The sequence below is a fragment of the Mastomys coucha genome, unplaced genomic scaffold (genome assembly GCF_008632895.1).
Source record: "Mastomys coucha isolate ucsf_1 unplaced genomic scaffold, UCSF_Mcou_1 pScaffold4, whole genome shotgun sequence".
Classification (NCBI taxonomy): domain Eukaryota; kingdom Metazoa; phylum Chordata; class Mammalia; order Rodentia; family Muridae; genus Mastomys; species Mastomys coucha.
In genome coordinates this window covers 33,026,058-33,044,720 of record NW_022196910.1, presented here as the reverse complement: position 1 = coordinate 33,044,720, position 18,663 = coordinate 33,026,058, and the positions used below count along the sequence as shown (strand labels likewise).

The following is an 18,663-nucleotide window of genomic DNA, read 5'->3' as shown; positions in this document are numbered from 1 at the left end:
AAAAAAAAAAAAAAAAGAAAGAAATCAACCCTCATGATTACAGAGACTCATGGTTACAGCCACAGGAATTTATTATTTCTCACAGTTCCTGAAGTTAAGAGATTAGGGAATAACTTGGCCATGAGTTTCCTTTTAAAAAAAAAAAAAGATGTATTTATTTTATGTATATGAGTACACTGTAGCTGTCTTCAGATACCCCAGAAAAAGGGCATTGGATCCCCATTATGGATGGTTGTGAGCCACCATGTGGTTGCTGGAAATTGAACTCAGGACCTCTGGAAGAGCAGTCAGTGCTCTTAACCGCTGAGCCATTTCTCCAGCCCCGGCCATGAGTTTCTTACTATTAGCTTTTTTTTCCTGATAATGATACACCCCTTCCAAGATTTTGTTTTTTGTTTTTGTTTTGTTTATTTTTTCAGAGATTCTGTATTCTTTTCAATCTAGAATTAAGTAATTTTTTGCAGTCTAAATTTTATTTTTCACTCTAGGAGAGACTATTTACCTATTCCCGGGCAAGTAAACATACTTTTGTCCTTGAATGCATTATAAAGCAGTTGTGCCTTTCAGTATAAAACCATTGTTTTGGGGTTACAGTATTTTTAAAATATATTTGTACTTTTTCATTATTTCACATAATATATTCTGATTACATGTTTCCTTCACTCCCAGTTCCTCCCTACCTCCCTTCCTATCTGGATCTACCACCTCCTTTCTGTCTCTAGGAAAAAAGAAAAAGAAAAGAAACAGGTTTTGAAGGGATAATATGAAAATCAGTATCATAAGATTAAAAAAATCCTACTATCGTTTGCACCCTCAGGAATCCCCCCCCAAAAAAATACACTTTGAGAGGCATATTATATATACAAAAGACTTTATGGTAAAGGGTGTGTGTGTGTGTGTGTGTGTGTGTGTGTGTGTAAGAAAGACAGGAAAATTTAAATAAATAAAAAATAAATAAATAAATAAATAAATAAATAAATAAATAAATAAATAGGAAAAAACCTGACATGACCTCATAAGAAGACAGGGACCTTGCAAAGATGCTGTTGAGGTTATTTTCTGTTCTCCATCCACTGATGGACACGCCACCTGCCAGCCTGCCCTTAAAGGGAGTTCGTTTCCCATGTTAAATTTTCATTTGCAAGTAGTTATCAATGAAGAGACCTCTTCAGAGTTAGTGCCCACTGGTCCTTTCAGCTCCAGAACCCCGTCTGGTGCAGAGCCCTGTGAGCCTTGTGCATGCTGCCTCAGTTTCCCTGAGGAAACTGAGTCCATTTACAGAGATTCTTCTGATTTAGATGGCCTTGTTTTCTTATTGTTCTCTGTTTCTTCTGGCTCCTATACTCTTTCTGCCTCTGCTTCCTCTATTTGGAGTTCCCTGACCCTTGAAAGGAGGGATTTGATGGAAACATCCCATTAAGGGCCGAGTGTTCCAAGGTCTCACTTTCTTGAAAATGTGTATTTGTGGATCTCCACATTTATTCCCATCTGCTGCAGGAGGAAGCTTCTCAGATGATGGCTGAACAAGGCACTGATCTTTGAGTAATGCAACATGGCATTAGGAGTTGTTTCATTGCTTCTTTGTTAATAACAATAGCGTTGGATTTTATCCTAGATCCCTGGGCTGTCTATCTAGTCTCAGGTTCTTGGTAACCCAAGCAGTGTAGTTGGGTCTCATGGAGTAGACCTTAAATTAAATCAGAAACTGGTTGGTTACTCCTACAACTTTGTGCCACTACTGCCCTAGCATGTCTTACAATGCTGGGACATCAGTGTAGATCAAAGAGATTGTGGCTAGGTTGGTGTTTAGATTTCTCCTATGATAGCATGCAGGGTAGCTCCCCTGGGAATGGAGGAGAGAGAGCGAGGAGAGGCTACAGGTGACTATGAGACTGGACGATTGGATATGGCGGAGAGGAAGGAGAGGGAATGTCTGTCTGAAGCTCACCCACATGCCTCAGGCCTGTTTCTTTCCTTGGGAGGTTTGGCTGGCAGGTTACCAGGGAATGCCTGCTGAAGTGGAAGGCTGGAATAGAGTGAGGAATGAAGGCAGGAAGTGTGAAGAAGCAGATCAGTGATCTGCTGAGAATGGGGGCTGGGTACTGCAGCAGGTGATCTGCCATAGAGCTGGGATGAGAGTGGGGAGCGGATTTAGAAGGAAAGGAGAAAGAGCTGAAGATCTATAGTGTTCCTTGGGGGTTGGAACTTTTTTGTTTTGGGGCAGTTTCAAGTAAGAAGAATTGGCGCTGTTCTTTAGTAAATAAATTGGCTTTCGTACACTTTTTCAGTGGGATAAGCTTGCTTACTTACTAGGATGTGGTTGGGATTTTAGAAGGAATTGAGAAATTGCTATTCAATTATGATTTTAGAGTTGTTAAGGTATCTAGCTGTTTGCGGAGAATATCTCATTAGAAGCATGGGGGTTTTTGCCTGTTTGTTTATGGTATTTCTAGGAATCATCCCCATTGTCCCTCAATTTCTGCAGGGTATTGGTTACAGGCTCCTTCAGAGCTAACCTGAAGTCTAGTTCTTCATATAAAGTCCTATAATGGCATTACACAACCTATATAGAAAATTCTCTATACTTTCAAACATCATTCATAGATTAAATAGATACCTCATAAATGTAGATGTACTGGCTGGTTTTGTGTGTCAACTTGACACAGGCTGGAGTTATCACAGAAGGGAGCTTCAGTTGAGGAAGTGCCTCCATGAGGTCCAGCTGTGGGGCATTTTCTCAATTAGTGATCAAGGTGGGTAGGGCCCCTTGTGGGTGGTGCCATCCCTGGGCTGGAACTCTTGGGCTTTATAAGAGAGCAGGCTGAGCAAGCCAGGAGAAGCAAGCCAGTAAGGAACATCACTCCATGGCCTCTGCATCAGCTCCTGCTTCCTGACCTGCTTGAGTTCCAGTCCTGACTTCCTCTGGTGATCAACAGCAATGTGGAAGTGTAAGCTCAATAAACCCTTTCCTCCTCAACTTGCTTCTTGGTCATGATGTTTCTGCAGGAATAGAAACCCGAAGACAGTAGATGTGATCTAAAGAGATGATATACCATTTTGTTTAGGAAATAATGACATAGAAAGTGTACTTGCCCATGTCTATTCTGTATAGACTGAATTTTTAAAGATGTTATGCTTTAGTTGATGTACCTATGGACATGGAATATAGGAAACAGAGGGCCAACCATAGTCTCATGGCTTACTTTATCATTTAATTTAAGTTTCTGTCCAACTGTCACATCCTTAAAAGAGATTTCTATTATAATCAGGACAGAACTATCTGAATACTGTCCTTTTAGTGCTTTATGTCTATTCTGAAGGTATTGCTTCTCTCTTCCCATGAGGTTTGTTTCTGAATAAGATCATGTTGTTGTGCAAAATTTACATCACCCAAAGACTGTAAGCCAAACGAGGAAGCGTAATAGGTTCAGAAAAAGAGTGACAGTGGCCTAAACAAGACAGAGGGATAGTTCTGTTTCAGTCCAAAGACGACAACTAGACTTAGTATGGGAACGTCCATTATAAACAGCTTCTGAGACTCCATGCACTGTGCCACTCGTTTCTGTTCTGGTTGGTCTACCACAATGATCGCATTCAGCTAGAGAAATAATGGAGAGAAGAAGAGTGTGTCCACCACATTTAGCATGAGTGTGTATCCATTGCTGCTGCACACATCCAACTGGCCAAAGCCTCATCCAATAGTAGTAACTCTGTGAGAGACTGGAAAATTCTGTTGAATCTCAACAACTAAACGCTCTCTGTACAAAGAACAAGGACATGGTAGAAGTAGCTTTTATTAGTGAGAGTTTGTTCTAATCACAATAAATAAAACAGCACACCTGCTTTCCAGTGCTTCATTCTTTGTAGTATTATCTAGCTATGGTAATCCTTCCAGTAAGCAACAATTAATGTCACAGTTAAGTCGTAAAATCTTGAGTAAGACTCAAACCATTTTTCCAGGTCATCTTGAAAATAAAAGTGGTCCAAGGAGCACTGCAGTCTTGGTAGGCTTCAAGGGCTGCATGACTCTGATGGAGCTGCAGTAAGATGGATCGGGAATGTGCATTGATATTGCTGGATATCTGAAAGCGTGGACTCTGTAGCCACACTGCCATGTGACAGCATGTAAACCAGCACGCTTTCTTCACTTGGCTATGCCCAGTTTCTCTGTCTGAAACATAGGAAGAATAGCATACCTAGATCCTAGAATTGCTGCATTTATAGCACTCACACAGTAGGAGTTCCTAGTATTGAATACCATGTCAGTACTAGAGTTATATCTGTGCTCCGGCTCTGAAGGTAGGAGAAGAGTCAGACTGTGAGTCTGGCTTTTGGAAGCTTTGTTAATGAATTTTAATTTAATACTTCAATGATTTATTATACACATAAAATTTAAATCTTACCTCTTTTAATCAAAATTTACCCAATCCTTCATAGTACAGGCATTTCTTAGTAGAGTAGACCTCTATTGCATTTTCTTTAAAGAATTTTTTTGAAGCTTTTGGTTTTTCTTAACTAAAAACAGTGTATGTTTATCTCAATTTTCAATTATTTATCACAATTTTAATAACATTAATACCTGTTTCTAAGATCTCAGTTTAAAATATAGTTTCTCTTCCCAGAGTATAGGGGCTTTATCTACATAAGGTGTTTGAGCCTTAGCAACTTGTGTACATCTGAGTTAGTTGGCAGTAGAAATGTTGGGTTTTGTTGTCCTTGTTTGAACCATATAAGTGCAGTTGAGCCAAATGGCAATGCACAAGAAACATTATTCCTTCTTAAAACAGTGAAAAAATAAGATCCCATATGGCTGTCCCATTCCAGAAAAGGGATTCCAGTGATGGGAAAGATGATGTTTCAGTGTTGTTAAAAATGAAGTCATACTAGTCTTCAATAAATTGCCAGCTGTTGTATTTTCCTCCTCTTAGAAAGATGGGTCTGCAATAAATGTGTATTATGTCATTAGTTGTCTCCTATGGTTACACTAAGTAGGAAGACTTGAATTTTAAGTTGTCTTGCTAAACCTTATATAGTTTTTGGCAAAGTGGTTAATATCAGATCTGAAGCTTACACACAAGGTAGCTGTTGCTGAGCAAATACATTTGATAACATTAACAAGCTGTCAGATGACAAGCTTGGAATGCACTGTTAAACATCTTGTCACTACTTCATTTTCCTCACTGTTTGACTGCCTCAATGACTGATTGGCTCTCTGGAGATTATTTATAGCCACTGGAAGAGGAAGAATTTTATTTAAGTAATCGTTCTTTTTCCCACCTGCAGGATATGCTAAGGAAAACTGGGGATTTCCAATGTGCCACTATCTGAAAGAGGAGAGATGGTGCTGCGGCCGTAACGCGAGAATGTCAGCATGTTTGGTGTGTTAGCTTCCTAGAAAACTCGAGAACTTTATTCAGATCTTATGGAATCCATTATTTTGGCAATGATAGTTTAACATCCATTAATGTTCCTGGACAATAAATTTGTGAAAAACATGATAAAGGTTTTCACCCATTCATTTTACATGCAGCATCATAGAAAAGTTTACATGTGACTGTTTTATTTATGATATGAAGTGCATCAACTATAGGTCTTAAACACAGAATTAGTTTAGCACTTTATTATATAGAGCTTGACAGTGTTTGTATATTTGTAAAAGTCTTCATATTCTAATTTTTATAGAATAGGAAAATATTAAACTGTTTAATTTCACTAGTCAAAAAATGTTGTTTTGTTTGATTTGAATAGTGTCTCTAAATATAGAGCATTTTAGCCTTTGGCATTATTTGTCCATGTTACCATGCAAGCTTACAAAAGGGCAAGCTAAATATTAAAAGTTAGTATTTACCACCAGAAAGTTTGAATGATGCAGTTAGTTTGGAAAAAATAAGTCTAGGAAACTAAATTGCAGAACCACAGCCATAACATTATAGTGTTATATTCTTAAATATGTTGAGCATAGTGCTCTTACCACATATACAAAAATATACAATAATGGAGATGGGAAATGGCTTACTTGATCTAAACATTTCACTAGGTATATGTGGGCACCACAACGTGTTGGTTTACATAAACATAGAGTAAGTTTTTAAAAATAAGATATAGTGTGTAAATGAAACACACTGAGAATATTGTTAGAATAACAGTCATTCTTGGAACGATGCTCATCAGGCATAGACCTAAAGGCAAGAAATTGAAGTAGAATCTTGTAGGGGTGTTACCTTGATGAACATTTGTTATGTAACATACAGAAGCACACTTTCATACAGTGAGCATCCCCCACCTAATCTGTGTAGCACAAGGAACAGAGGTATGAATAACAGGTTAAATAACAAGGTTAGCCTATGATCACTTGCTAACTATCCTCCCAATCTCAGGTAAGCTACTGCTCATGGTCATGCCAGTGACCTTGTGTGTATGTAAAACTGCACTTACACAAGATAGTCTGTACAGTTCATTTTAATTCAAAAAGTGTTTCATGTATAGTTCAAAACCTATTATGAAAACCTAGAAACCTGAAGCAAAACAAAGAGTTTTAAAATTTTAGTAGCAAACTTACACAGATCAGTTATACTTTATCTGTCTTCTGTTTGGAGTGTTTCTTTTTTTTTATTATTAGATATTTTCTTTATTTACATGTCATATGATTTTTCCTTTCTCAGTTTCCCCTCCAAGAAACAAACAAACAAACAAAAACAACAAGAACAAACCCCTGTTGCCTCCCCCCTCCCCATGCTTGCCACCCCACCCTCTCCCACTTATTTGCCCTGGCATTCCCCTACACTGGGGCACAGAACCTTCACAGGACCAAGGGCCTCTCCTCCCATTGATTGACTTTGTAATCCTCTACTATACACATGCTGCCAGAACCATCAGACCCACCATGTATAGTCCTCAGTTGGTGGTTCAGTCCCTGGGAGCTCTGAGGGTACTAGTTAGTTCATATTGTTGTTCATCCTAGGGGGCTGCAAACCCTTTAGCTCCATTGGTTCTTTCTCCAACTCCTTCATTGGGGACCCTGTACTCAGTTCAATGGATGGCTGTGAGCCTCTACATCTGTATTAGTCAGATACTGTCAGCCTCTCAGGAGATAGCTATATCAGACTGGCTTGTCCTTCCTTCAGTCTCTGCTCCATAGTTAGTCTCTGCAACTCCTTCCATGGGTATTTTGTTCGCCCTTTTAAGAAGGAATGAAATGTCCACATTTTGGTCTTTGTTTGGAGTGTTTCTAATTAAAATCTAAAATCAAAATTTTAGTTAAATACTTAACATCCAATAAATATGGAAATGTAAAAATTATATATATTCAATATGATTATTAAAAGTGTTAGTATATATTTTTATAAAATATCTGTGTTCTTAAGTATAAATGTAAAATCAGTAACATAGATTTGTATAAGTGTGCTATAGCACTATATTAATTATATTTGTGTCACTGTGACTATAATACCCAACAGTAACAATGTAAGAAAGCTTTCTTTTGGGTCACAGTTTCAGGGTGTTTCAGTTCATTGTGGTGCAGTTCATGTTAGTGAGGGCATAGTGTTTACACCACTGCACATCTGGAAGCTGAGCCACCATGACTCTCCAGAGAGTGGGTATAACCTTCAAGCATCCATCACTAGGAATTGATTTCCACCAGCTGACTGTCTTTGATATGTTCTACAGCCTCCCAAAATAACACTAGCACCAAGCAAGCATTCAGAAAATGTGAAGACACTGGACACTTTTAACAAGTTCCATTTTTTCTGACACTAGACCAGATGAAAATGTGCTTTAAGAAATTCATATAACATGCAGATTATATTTTTCCCCTGAAATACTCTTCCACATACAATCTGTTCATTCTTGTTTGGGAAAGTTGAAATTAAGAGATCAAGGGGGTAGCTTACTGGTAGAATACCTGCTTAATTAAGAACAAGAACCTGGGCTTAATTCCCAACACTGGAGGAAAACTAAAAAGATGAAATTACACATCCCATAAAGTGTAAGATATCACAAAGAAGTTTATAAATATATCTATGAATGTGTCATATATAACAGCAGCTTTGGATTTGATTATCCAGCCACACTAAACACCAGTCAGACTCTGCCATATTTTCTGCTAATTCCTTCTACAATTCAATGTATAATCAGAATATGAATGCATTTTTATATATGACACATTTCCATTATAAATTAGTCCTAGTTTATACAAGCATATGAGGTAACATTCTTTAACAATATTAATGTTTTTAACTATATAAACTTATATGTTATCACTTAATTAATCTTTTTGATGGTCACTATTGCAAATCCTTGTAGAGTATATTTATAAATTTCCTAAGACTCAATATGTCAGCAGACTTTGTATTGTTTCTTCTTTAAGGCATTGGAACGGGTTGCAGTTGGCCAAGGGGTAAGTGAGAATGTTTTATGTAGCTAATGAACGAATATAGTTTTTCTCTCAAGCCCTCTTCAGACCTGACCTGCTGTTGAACTTGAAACCTGGTGGATTTTAATAAATATCACCTCTGCTTGTCATCGCTGCACATTCAAGTGTATACATGCTCTGTGTGTTTAAAGTAAAGTGAACTTTCAGCACAATGCATTAAGGTTTGAGGAAAATGTACCCTTCGCCCTTGTCCTATGTATCACATACAAAATACATGTGTCAGAGTGTACATACTCTTGTTTTTTTTCTCATTTAAAATACACTGTAAGTGTTAGGTGGATTTATTACTTGTGAAAAAAGAAAAGTCAATTCTAAGACACATCCAGTTTATTCCTAGAACAACCAGGCACAGGCTTCGTGGGAAATGTTGAATGTCTCTCCCTCCCATCTATACTCACCAAGATGGAGCAGACGAGTTATTCCAGGAATGAGCACTGGAAGGGACTTTACAACTCCCTTCATCTCTCTTGATGCAACTGTAAAGCTTCATTTGTTCATAATAACTTGGAAACAATAGTTGGGTTTGTCCTGTTTGTTTTTCTCTGAAAATTTTATTTATGTATATTATCTTGTTCAACCTGCAAATGCATCTCATATAGTCTGTCCTTAGTTCTCATTCAACCTTACTTTTTATAAAATATACATTTATTTGCAAAGTATCTTTTTATAATATATTTATTCTCTTAATATAAAGCAAAAATTAAAATGTACTCTGTAGCTATGCCAGCAAAAAGTAAATAACTTTGTAAGCAGTTTGTGACTAACAATATTTCAAACAAGAGTACTTGGCATTTCCATAGTACACTAGAAAATCTTCCTGTCTATTTAACAAGATCAGGCTTGTGATGTTTACTAGATCCCAAGTCTCTAGGAATAATTTTGTTTCTGGGTTTCAGTTATTCTTATACATATATCTGCATTTTTTTTTAGCTGCCTACTGAATCACTCTTCTATCGTGCTGTTCTTCAGAACATTATCAAGGATTATTATGGCATCAGCAAATGGTATGAGAATTTTATTTTGTCATTTTTCTGGGGCCCTGAGATAGATAGTTTACCTATAATATGAAATACATTTGGTTCAATACCAGGCAACCAAACAAGAGTAAATAAATAAAATATCTGTACCATATTGTTAGATTAGTGGGTTTTTTTAATATTTGGGTTAATTTATGAATGATAAATTATAATTAGTTTTAGTTTGTTTATGAAAAGCCATTTTGGAGAGAGAGCATTGAGTTTATTAGTGACTACTAAAGGATAATTAGTGTGGCCTAGCCCAAGCAAAGAGGATCACGAGTGTCCCTAACCTTAGGAACATTTCAGCATCTGCAACAATGGACTGATAGTGCCAGACTCAGGGGTTTTCCACAAGCAAGAGCATGACCTTGAAAGTAAAACAGACGGTACAGTGACTGGCAGTTGGAGGTGAGGAGATGCTGGACCTTCCATTAGTAAAAGCTTGTTCTATTGATATTAAAGGGCTTGCATAATCTTACCAGTGATGCTTTGTAACTAAAGCAGAAATTTCCATTACCCTTCACTGTGGCACACACTGACACTCAGATATTGCATGAGAGTCCATCAGAAATCCAAGAAATCCATGGTTCAGCTGTTCTCAGGCCAACATATTGAGTCTCCAAATAGAAACACTTTTGAAGGCAAATACCTAGGTTTACAAGCTTCCATTGAGTGGATTTTAAATTAGACAGGGTGTCTTGTGATGTAACTGAACTCCTGGGACTGCAGAGCAGAAAGATGCAGTGAGGAGAACTAGGGCCTGGAGGTTGAAGAGTACACTCTGTCAGTGTCAGGGAAGATGGTACCATGACTTGAGAACATACTCAACCCTCTGTCTTCCTTCTTCCATACCCAACTTTTTGCCATCCCCCTTTCCTCACATCAAGGTTAATTTATGCTGCCCAAATAATGGTGGATGTGTGTCCTTACACTGGAGTGCAGTTGACTTTCCAGACAGGACAACACTAACTGACACTTCCTTTCCTAGCATGTAACAAGTGCTAATAGTCCTCAGGGGTGGAGCTTTGTGCCCAGTTCCCCCTCCCAGTACTAGAATTTAGTCTGGCTTCAGATGCATGGTCTTGTGTATGCTGTCACTGCTGCTATAAATTCGTATGTTTAGCTGCTGTGCTATGTCCAGGAGACACTGTTTTCTTGGAGTCATCTACCTGACCTGGCTCTTAAACTCTTATGCCCTCTTCAGTGTTTTAGAGTCCTGTCAGTTAAGTCTATGGCTGAAGAGAATACTGGCATTCGAACCTGTGGTGATAAGAAATACCTTATCACTAACAACTTAGTCTTCCAGAGACCCCATGAAAAGCTTCATTTCCTCCCTATCAAGCTACCCAGCTTGCCCCTAGCAAACATAGTCAAGTAAAAATTGAGAATTTACATCGTTTCTCAGCAGTAGTCAGATACTTCAGTGTCAGTGGAGATCTCTTGGGGTCATAACAGTAGCAAGGATGAGCTCCACCAAGCATGGAGAGTATCCACAGAGACTGACTCTGCAGCCATTTATAGCACTTTGTTCTTAGGATATACAAACTGAAGCAAACAAACAAATAGATGTCCGTCCATACATCTGTAGTTCAAACTGCCCTTGATAGCTCCTATCAGAGACTACTCACTGGGCAGCAAAACAGAACAAAATATTGTTATATACAACCTACCTGAATCTCCAATGAATTGCCTTGGAGAGAAAAACCCAATTATAGAAGTATATATAGTGTGTGATTCTGTTTTTACCCATTCTTGGAGATGGAAGCATGGCCCAGTGGAAGAACAGTTTTCTAGCATGCACAAGGCCATGGGTTTAGCCCAGTTTGACAGCAGAGCAAGGTGTTAGGGGAAACAAAGTAGAACCATTCAGTACGTTCTGGAAATGACAAAGTTGCAGAAGTTACAAGATACTGCTGATTTCTGGGGGAAAGGGGAAGGGGTGGGATGGGAAGGGGTGGGTGTGGTTGTAAGACAGCAGACCAGGCAACCCTGCTATAATGGAGACGCTGTCTAGGCCGTTAGAATCAGAGTCTACTACTTTACTGTCTCGGGGCATGGGAAACTACATTAAGGGTATACTTAGGCATCTTCTTTCTTTAAACTTTGTGTGATATTACATTTTATGATAAAACATTTAATAAAAGCAATGGGAGACAAATACAATAGTGGCCCACATAAACATTGTAGATATAAAATGAAGAAGAAGGAGGACGGAGCATGACTTTGGAAGAAGAGAGAGAGGTGTGTGTATGGAGGCTTTGGAAAGTCTGTTTAATAAGTGGATGGAGCAGAAAAAAACCTACAAAGTATTAAATAGAAGATCTCAGGATGGGAGTCAGATTTTCAGAAAGATGGTTCTTTACCCAGACATCATTTAAAAGCATAATTTTAAAATACCACCAGAATCTAGTCTCACAAAGTTACAGCAGATCCTTTAATCTGCACTGTGTAGTCAGGTTAAAATTAAAAGAACTTTTTCTTTTAAACTGAAATATAATTTAAAGATTTACAAAGGACCGTTTCCTCTATGATGTTTGAAGTCTTCAGTGTGTATTAGCATGTAAACGGTACCAGGTGAGTCCGCGGCTCTCTGGTGGTGATAGAGAAGCTGAGCTGGTGCATCTATTCTTTGGGTGCTTGCATTCATTTACCCTGTGTGTGGCTGCTTCACCGCGTCCTCAAACTGCACACAGCTGTTGGTTGGAGAGCATGTGTGCCACCCCCGTGCTCGTAGGGTTGTAGTCAGGGAAAATTGTGTGAGTAGTGTTGTATTGACTCGAGTAGAATCTTAACTAGATCTAATCTATTCACTTCTATTAAAAGAAGGAATGCATTCCTCCTTAGCATGCTGACCGTGCTTTATTCTCACATAGGGCTCCTGTAATCTGCCCTGAATTTCCCCTCCTTTTTCTTTCAACCATTACATTTTTCTAACTTACTGAAAATATTTGATAATACTTCACCTTTATATAGCCAATCTAAAAGATACTCATTGTCACATTCTAAGCCACTTCTGATCTGCCACATCTATCCTTTCCACTTAATACATTTTTGGCTCTCTGAGCAGCTGCCCATGGCTGCACTGGATTGTTGCATTTCTTGTGTGACTATTTTTGTGTCTCCTGTGCTTTGGGGGAAGCTTTGATCTACCTGGTATAGTCTCTTACCCATTTCTGCCAGTTCTTTCCCCAGAACATATAGCTCATGGAATCCTTAGTGTCCTTTCAATCCCACACAGTTTTATTTTTTAAGTTATTTTTTTTTTACCTTCTTTCTGCCATTGTACTTAAGCTATAATAAATGTCTTCTAATGACTTTCATAGTAAAATGATTTGTCCTTCTCCACAACCACCTGGTGAACTCCTAATAGCCACATTCTTGTTAAATGAAAAGTCCTCTATTGGACCACATTTCCCCTTATAGATCATCTCCCAACTCACTTGTAGTCGTACATGCTTCCTTTCCTTCACGAAAGAATGTAAAAGAACTTTTACTACTTTTCTACTTCCCTTGAGTATATTCTGTGTTTTAGTTATCCTACTGGAGCAAACAAGCCTTTCAGGCGCCTTGATTCCCTGTTGCTCATACCCCAAGTATCACTCGGCTCTTCTTCTTTGCCTGGGCTCTGTGTTGGCCACAGTGTGCTGGTCTGTGCTGGAGCACACTTCTCTCCTATTCTAGTGGAACACTGATTGGTTTGATGTTGCTTGAAAATGCTGGAAGAGCTGGGGCTTTGCATCCTCTATCCCTGGCTGGGAAGCTCCACTGCAGACCCTTGTGTAGCTCTCTCCTGCTGCTGCCTTCAGTCCCTCACTAAGCAGCATCGGCTGCAGAATGTCTCCCAGACACCCTCACTCCTCACTCCTTTCTGTGGTGCTTTCTTTCTGAACTTTGTCATGGCTGGTCCCTGTTTCATTTATGTTGTCATCTCAGAATTACTGTGATGAATTTTCCTTGGTTTTCTTCAGTACAACCGCTGGGACTTCATAACCTGCCTCCAAAGTATGTTTAAATACCTGGAAAAGGACAGATCGGACTTTGATCAGCATGGGGGTGCTGTCCTCCAAATTGTTGTTCCAGAGTGATATTATCAAAGTATTTGTTAGAAATGTTAATATAAGTTCATGCTTCATCTGATGTCCCCCTGCCTGTAGTCAGCATATTCATATTTTAAAGACTAGGTAATTGAATGACAGACATCAGAGACACCATTAAAAGAAAGGGTGTTTGGGGATGGCTAAGATTGGCATTTCATGACATATATGAAGATAAAAGATGATAAGCACAAGAGCTCTACACTTCAGCCATGAATCCTGCTCCCAGTGTAATAACAGTGGCATCTTCAGGGCTTCTGAGTCTCTTTCCCTCTCTTGTTTGTAAGTTGAGATTGATAATGATACCTTAAAGCAGTATTTTGAAAGTTCAGTCACTGCTCAAAACAATGTGTGAAACATAGTGTTCATTACTTTTCTAATAAATGTCTTTGTTGAAACCATCTCTCAAAGGATGTGCACACTAATATTCTTAAAGTGCTTTGTGAAAGGAACTCTAAAAAAAATTATGAAAAGAATGATTCTGATGGCTCTGAGGACCTGTGTTGGTATTTAAGTCAGCATCTGCCTGTTCAAACTCCAAAGGCACTGACAGCAGCAACATAAATGTTATGGACATTTGTGAACAACTGTCAGGTACTAAGATTCTTATTAAGTAGAACTGTTTAATATTTTTTGCTAGCTGTACTAAATACAGGCTAGTTTTACATCTTGGAAGTTTTGTGCAGCATCTTCTCATTGGCTGACTAGTCTTTGCTGTCCTTGGTAGCTTTATGTGTGACAGAACTCCTTCTGTCTAGAAGCCTGCAAGTGTCTTTGACAGTTTCCTCTGCATATTATTAGCCTTTATATCACAAAATACTTGTGTAAAGTATTCTGTAATACTTTAAATGATATACCAAGCAAATATTACTTAGATTCATGTAATTTAAATGCTTACAGGAAACAACTCTAATGTATTTTTTGGTCATGTGACATATACCATATGGTAAATAATTTGGGGACTCTGGAGTAGAGGATAGGGTTGTATTTTGTTATTGTCGTTTGTTTGCTTGCTTGTGTTTTTCTTTGTCACAAATGAAAGATTTGCCTGTGTCTGTATCTGTGTTGATGTGTATGCCTCCCTGTGTGTACAGTGCCTACCGGTGTGCACATAGAGGCCAACAGTTGCTGTTTGGCCCTTCTCCTGTAAGACAGCTTCTGCCACTAAAACTGAAGTTCATGATTGTCTGTCTGCATCTCTCCATCTTTCCAGGGCTGGGCTTAAAGGCACAATCTGCTATGCTTCAGGTCTAGAGATCCGAACCTAGGTCCTTATGCTTGAACAGCAACTGAGTACTAACCATCGGAGCATCTATCTACATGGGGGTCCTTAAGCAATTTTGTTTTTACAATTTTTTTTTTTACACTCCATCTTTTATTGCCGCCCCACCCTCCCTCACCACCGCATCCACCCTCCAACTGTTCCACATCCCATACCTCCTCCCCACTCCTTTGTCTCCACATGGATTCCCCCACCTCCCACCCCGCCTGACCTCTAAATTCCCTGGGGTCTCCAGTCTCTTGAGGTTAGGTGCATCATCTCTGAATGAACACAGGCCCCGAAGTCGTCTACTGTATGTGTGTTGGGGCCTCATATCATCTGGTGTATGCTGCCTGGTTGGTGGTCCAGTGTTTGAGAGATCTCGGGGATCCAGATTAATTGAGACTGCTGGTTCTCCTAAGGATTGCCCTTCTCCTCAGCTTCTTTCAGCCTTCCCTAATTCAACAACAGGGGTCAGCTGCTTCTGTCCATTGGTTGGGTGCAAATATCTGCAGATGACTCTTTCGGCTGCTTGTTGTTGGGTCTTTCAGAGGGCAGTCATGATAGGTCCCTTTTTGTGAGTGCTCCATAGCCTCAGTAATAGTGTCAGGTCTTGGGACCTCCCCTTGAGCTGGATCCCTCTTTGGGTCTGTCACTGGACCTTCTTTTCCTCAAGCTCCTCTCCATTTCCATCCTGTAATTCTTTTCAGACAGGAACAGTTATGGGTCAGAGTTGTAACTGTAGGATGGCAACCTCATCTCTCACTTGATGTCCTGTCTTCCTGCTGAAGGTGGTGAAAGACCCCAGAGCCCGGGATACCCTCACTGAAGTCTCGGAATGACACGACCACCCTATAACTCACGAGAGACTGATCTTGCTGCAAGCGAAGGAGGTTTATTTGGGATAGGCTGCTACAGGGGTCGAACCTGTAACCTTGCAGGCCAGAGGGGTTCAACCCAGAGTACAAGGAGTAAGGGATATTTAAAGGGAAAAACCACAAACCAGGGAGAGTGAGGGGGAATTCTAACCCAAGGTATTCAGTCATTTAGGGAGGGGAACATATTCATTCTAGGAACGTAATCTTCATCTACCTGTCGGGGGTGGAGAGCCTCGTAAACCAGTAGACCTTCATTCCTAGTTCCGCCCTCATTGTGGATCAGTCAGGAGGGGTAGGTCTCGGAAACCAGAGCCCTGAGGCTCTGAGTTAGCCAGGTTCCTGGAACTGGCTAGTCTACCTTATTGGCTGGTTACAGTGGTTTTCTATGCCCTTTTAGGTAAAGGTTATACGTTATACATTTCTACTGATACATTTCTATTAAATACTCTTATTTTAAAATTCTAAAATCCTCCAGCCTTTCAGTGGGCTCTGTAAGTTCCCTCTCCCTAGTGTAGGGCATTTCATCTAAGGTCCCTCCCTTTGAGTCCTGAGAGTCTCTCACCTCCCAGGTCTCTGGTGCATTCTGGAGGGTTCCCCCAACCTCCTATCTTCCGAGGTTGCCTGTTTCCATACTTTCTGCTAGCCCTCAGGGCTTCAGTCCTTTTCCCTCACCCAAATCAGGTTCCCCTATGCACCACCCCCCCACTCCTCCACTATCCACTTTCCCTCCCAGGTGCCTCTCTCCATCCCTACTTGAGATTGCTTTCTTCTATTTCCCTAGTGGGACTGAGGCATCCTCACTTAGGCACTTCAGCTTGTTGACCTTTTTGAGTTCTGTGGACTGTATCTGTACTTTTTTTTTTTTTTTTTTTGGCTAATACCCACTTATTAGTGAGTACATGCCATGCATGTCCTTTGGGGTCTGAGTTACCTCACTCAGGATGATATTTTCTAGTTCCATCCATTTGCCTGCAAAACTCAAGATGTCCTCGTTCTTAGTAGCTGAGTAGTATTCCATTGTGTAAATGAACCACATTTTCTGTATTCTTTCTTCTGTTATGGGACTTCTAGGTTGTTTCAGCTTCTGGCTATCATAAATAAATCCACTATGAACATTGTGGAACACATGCCCCTGTGGCATGGTGGGGCATTTTTTGGGGTATATTCCCAAGAGTGGTATGTATAGCTGGGTCTTCAGGTAGATCTATTTCCAGTTTTTTGAGGAACTGCCATGGACCAGGTTCGTTGTGGGGACCCCAATTTCCACAGGATGAGAATTCTAGTCAGGTGGGCAATAAGTCGGCAAATGACAGACAGACTCGACACAAGGGTATTGTGAATCTGAATGTATTTGTACAAGGTGAAATTCAGGCTTAAATAGCATACAGCAAGCAGGCAGATGACAAGAGTCACGTAGGCGGGCGAGGGTTACAACAAGGGGCACAAGACTGAGGTCATGTAGGTAAGTGACCACATCAAGGTCGGTAGGATCACTAGCCAAGTGTGAAGCCAGCGGAAGAACAGTGGAGCCCTCCCTGCTGGGGCTATTTTGGTATTCCTATGCTAATTTTCTGGTTTTGCTGGAGGCAAGGACCAGGAAGTTCCGATCTAACAGTTCTAGCTAATGCCCTTGAGTAAGGGAAGCCCTTCGATTACTCTCTAGTACTTAAAACAGTTCTGACTTTTGTGGGACTGCCCTAAGAAATGTGCTTGACCTCTGTTGCTAACTCTGAGGACATTCTATCTGATAAGTCAGATTCCTTGAGAGAAATTCCAAGCTAAGGACAGCCTGGAATTAAATTAGGATAGTTTGGAAACATTGTGCTGGCCAGGGAACGATGCCCAATCTTAGCCATTTACGAATCATTTCTTCGGGTACCTTTATGCCTAAATATGAGGGCGTGTTAACGATTGAAAAGATTAATCTGAAACACGTCTGAGTTAGGAGATACCAGCTACTGTCTGAATACCCAGGAGGCACAAGCTCCTTTTTGGGGCCATAACTCGTCTTGTCCTTGATCAGGCTTTTACCCCCAATACTGCAGATGTAACTGGTGTAGATGAGTGGGCATGGCAAGGAACTTCCAGATTGATTTCCAGAGTGGTTGTAACAGTTTGCAATCCCACCAGCAATAGAGAAGTGTTCCTCTTTATCCACGACCTCTCCAGCATGTTTTGTCACCTGGGGATTTGATCTTAGCCCTTGTAATTGGTGTAAGGTGGAATCTTAATGGCATTAGTAAGTAAGCTAGCTACATAGAGCTGTTTGAGGGCTGAGTTAAAGAACAGTATGTTCTTTATTTTGCACTTTATATTGTGTTTTCATTTAACATTTTTCACCATGTACTAACTTATTCTTGTTTGTATCATTAGGCTTGCCTTTATTTGGGTTCCTATAGTACATACAGTAAATATAGTAATACATTTTTCTGTTACTGCGTAATAAGGTTTGTTCTGGTTGCTGGATTAATGATTGGATCCACTATTGAGATCCTCCTATATATGCCTACTATGTTAGGCACTAGCAGTATGCTCATGAACAAAGCAGTAGAGCTTTTCTTCAGCTGCTTAGAATAGTAGTGAACCCAGTTCAAGCCCTGGACCTCACACAGTAGAGTAAGAGCATACAGGCTCCTGCAGGCTGATTGCTGTCCTCCACATAGGCACCGGGGCACACCCATGCTCACACCCACACAGTCTTACATGTCTGCTGTCCTCCACAGAGGCACCGGGGCGCACCCATGCTCACACCCACACAGTCTTACATGTCTGCTGTCCTCCACAGAGGCACCGGGGCACACCCATGCTCACAGTCACACAGTCTTACATGTCTGCTGTCTTCCACAGAGGCACCGGGGCACACCCATGCTCACAGTCACACAGTCTTACATGTCTGCTGTCCTCCACATAGGCACCGGGGCACACCCATGCTCACAGTCACACAGTCTTACATGTCTGCTGTCCTCCACAGAGGCAC

At 40.3% G+C, this 18,663-nt stretch overlaps 1 protein-coding gene across 7 annotated transcripts in view; it reads left to right on the top strand.

Annotated features, from left to right (window-relative positions):
• The window catches only part of Mettl25 (methyltransferase like 25), an 81,132-nt gene that overhangs the window by 36,927 nt on the left and 25,542 nt on the right, over window positions 1-18,663 (top strand). For all 7 annotated transcript variants that reach the window (XR_004112677.1, XR_004112676.1, XM_031348804.1 and 4 more), the window contains 3 exons: window positions 5,284-5,378; window positions 8,369-8,398; window positions 9,365-9,438. Coding sequence is in view for 5 of the 7 variants with exons in the window: in XM_031348804.1 (XP_031204664.1) it covers window positions 5,284-5,378; window positions 8,369-8,398; window positions 9,365-9,438 (199 nt within the window). In the remaining 2 variants the exon portion in view is untranslated. The remainder of the gene's footprint in view (window positions 1-5,283; window positions 5,379-8,368; window positions 8,399-9,364; window positions 9,439-18,663) is intronic.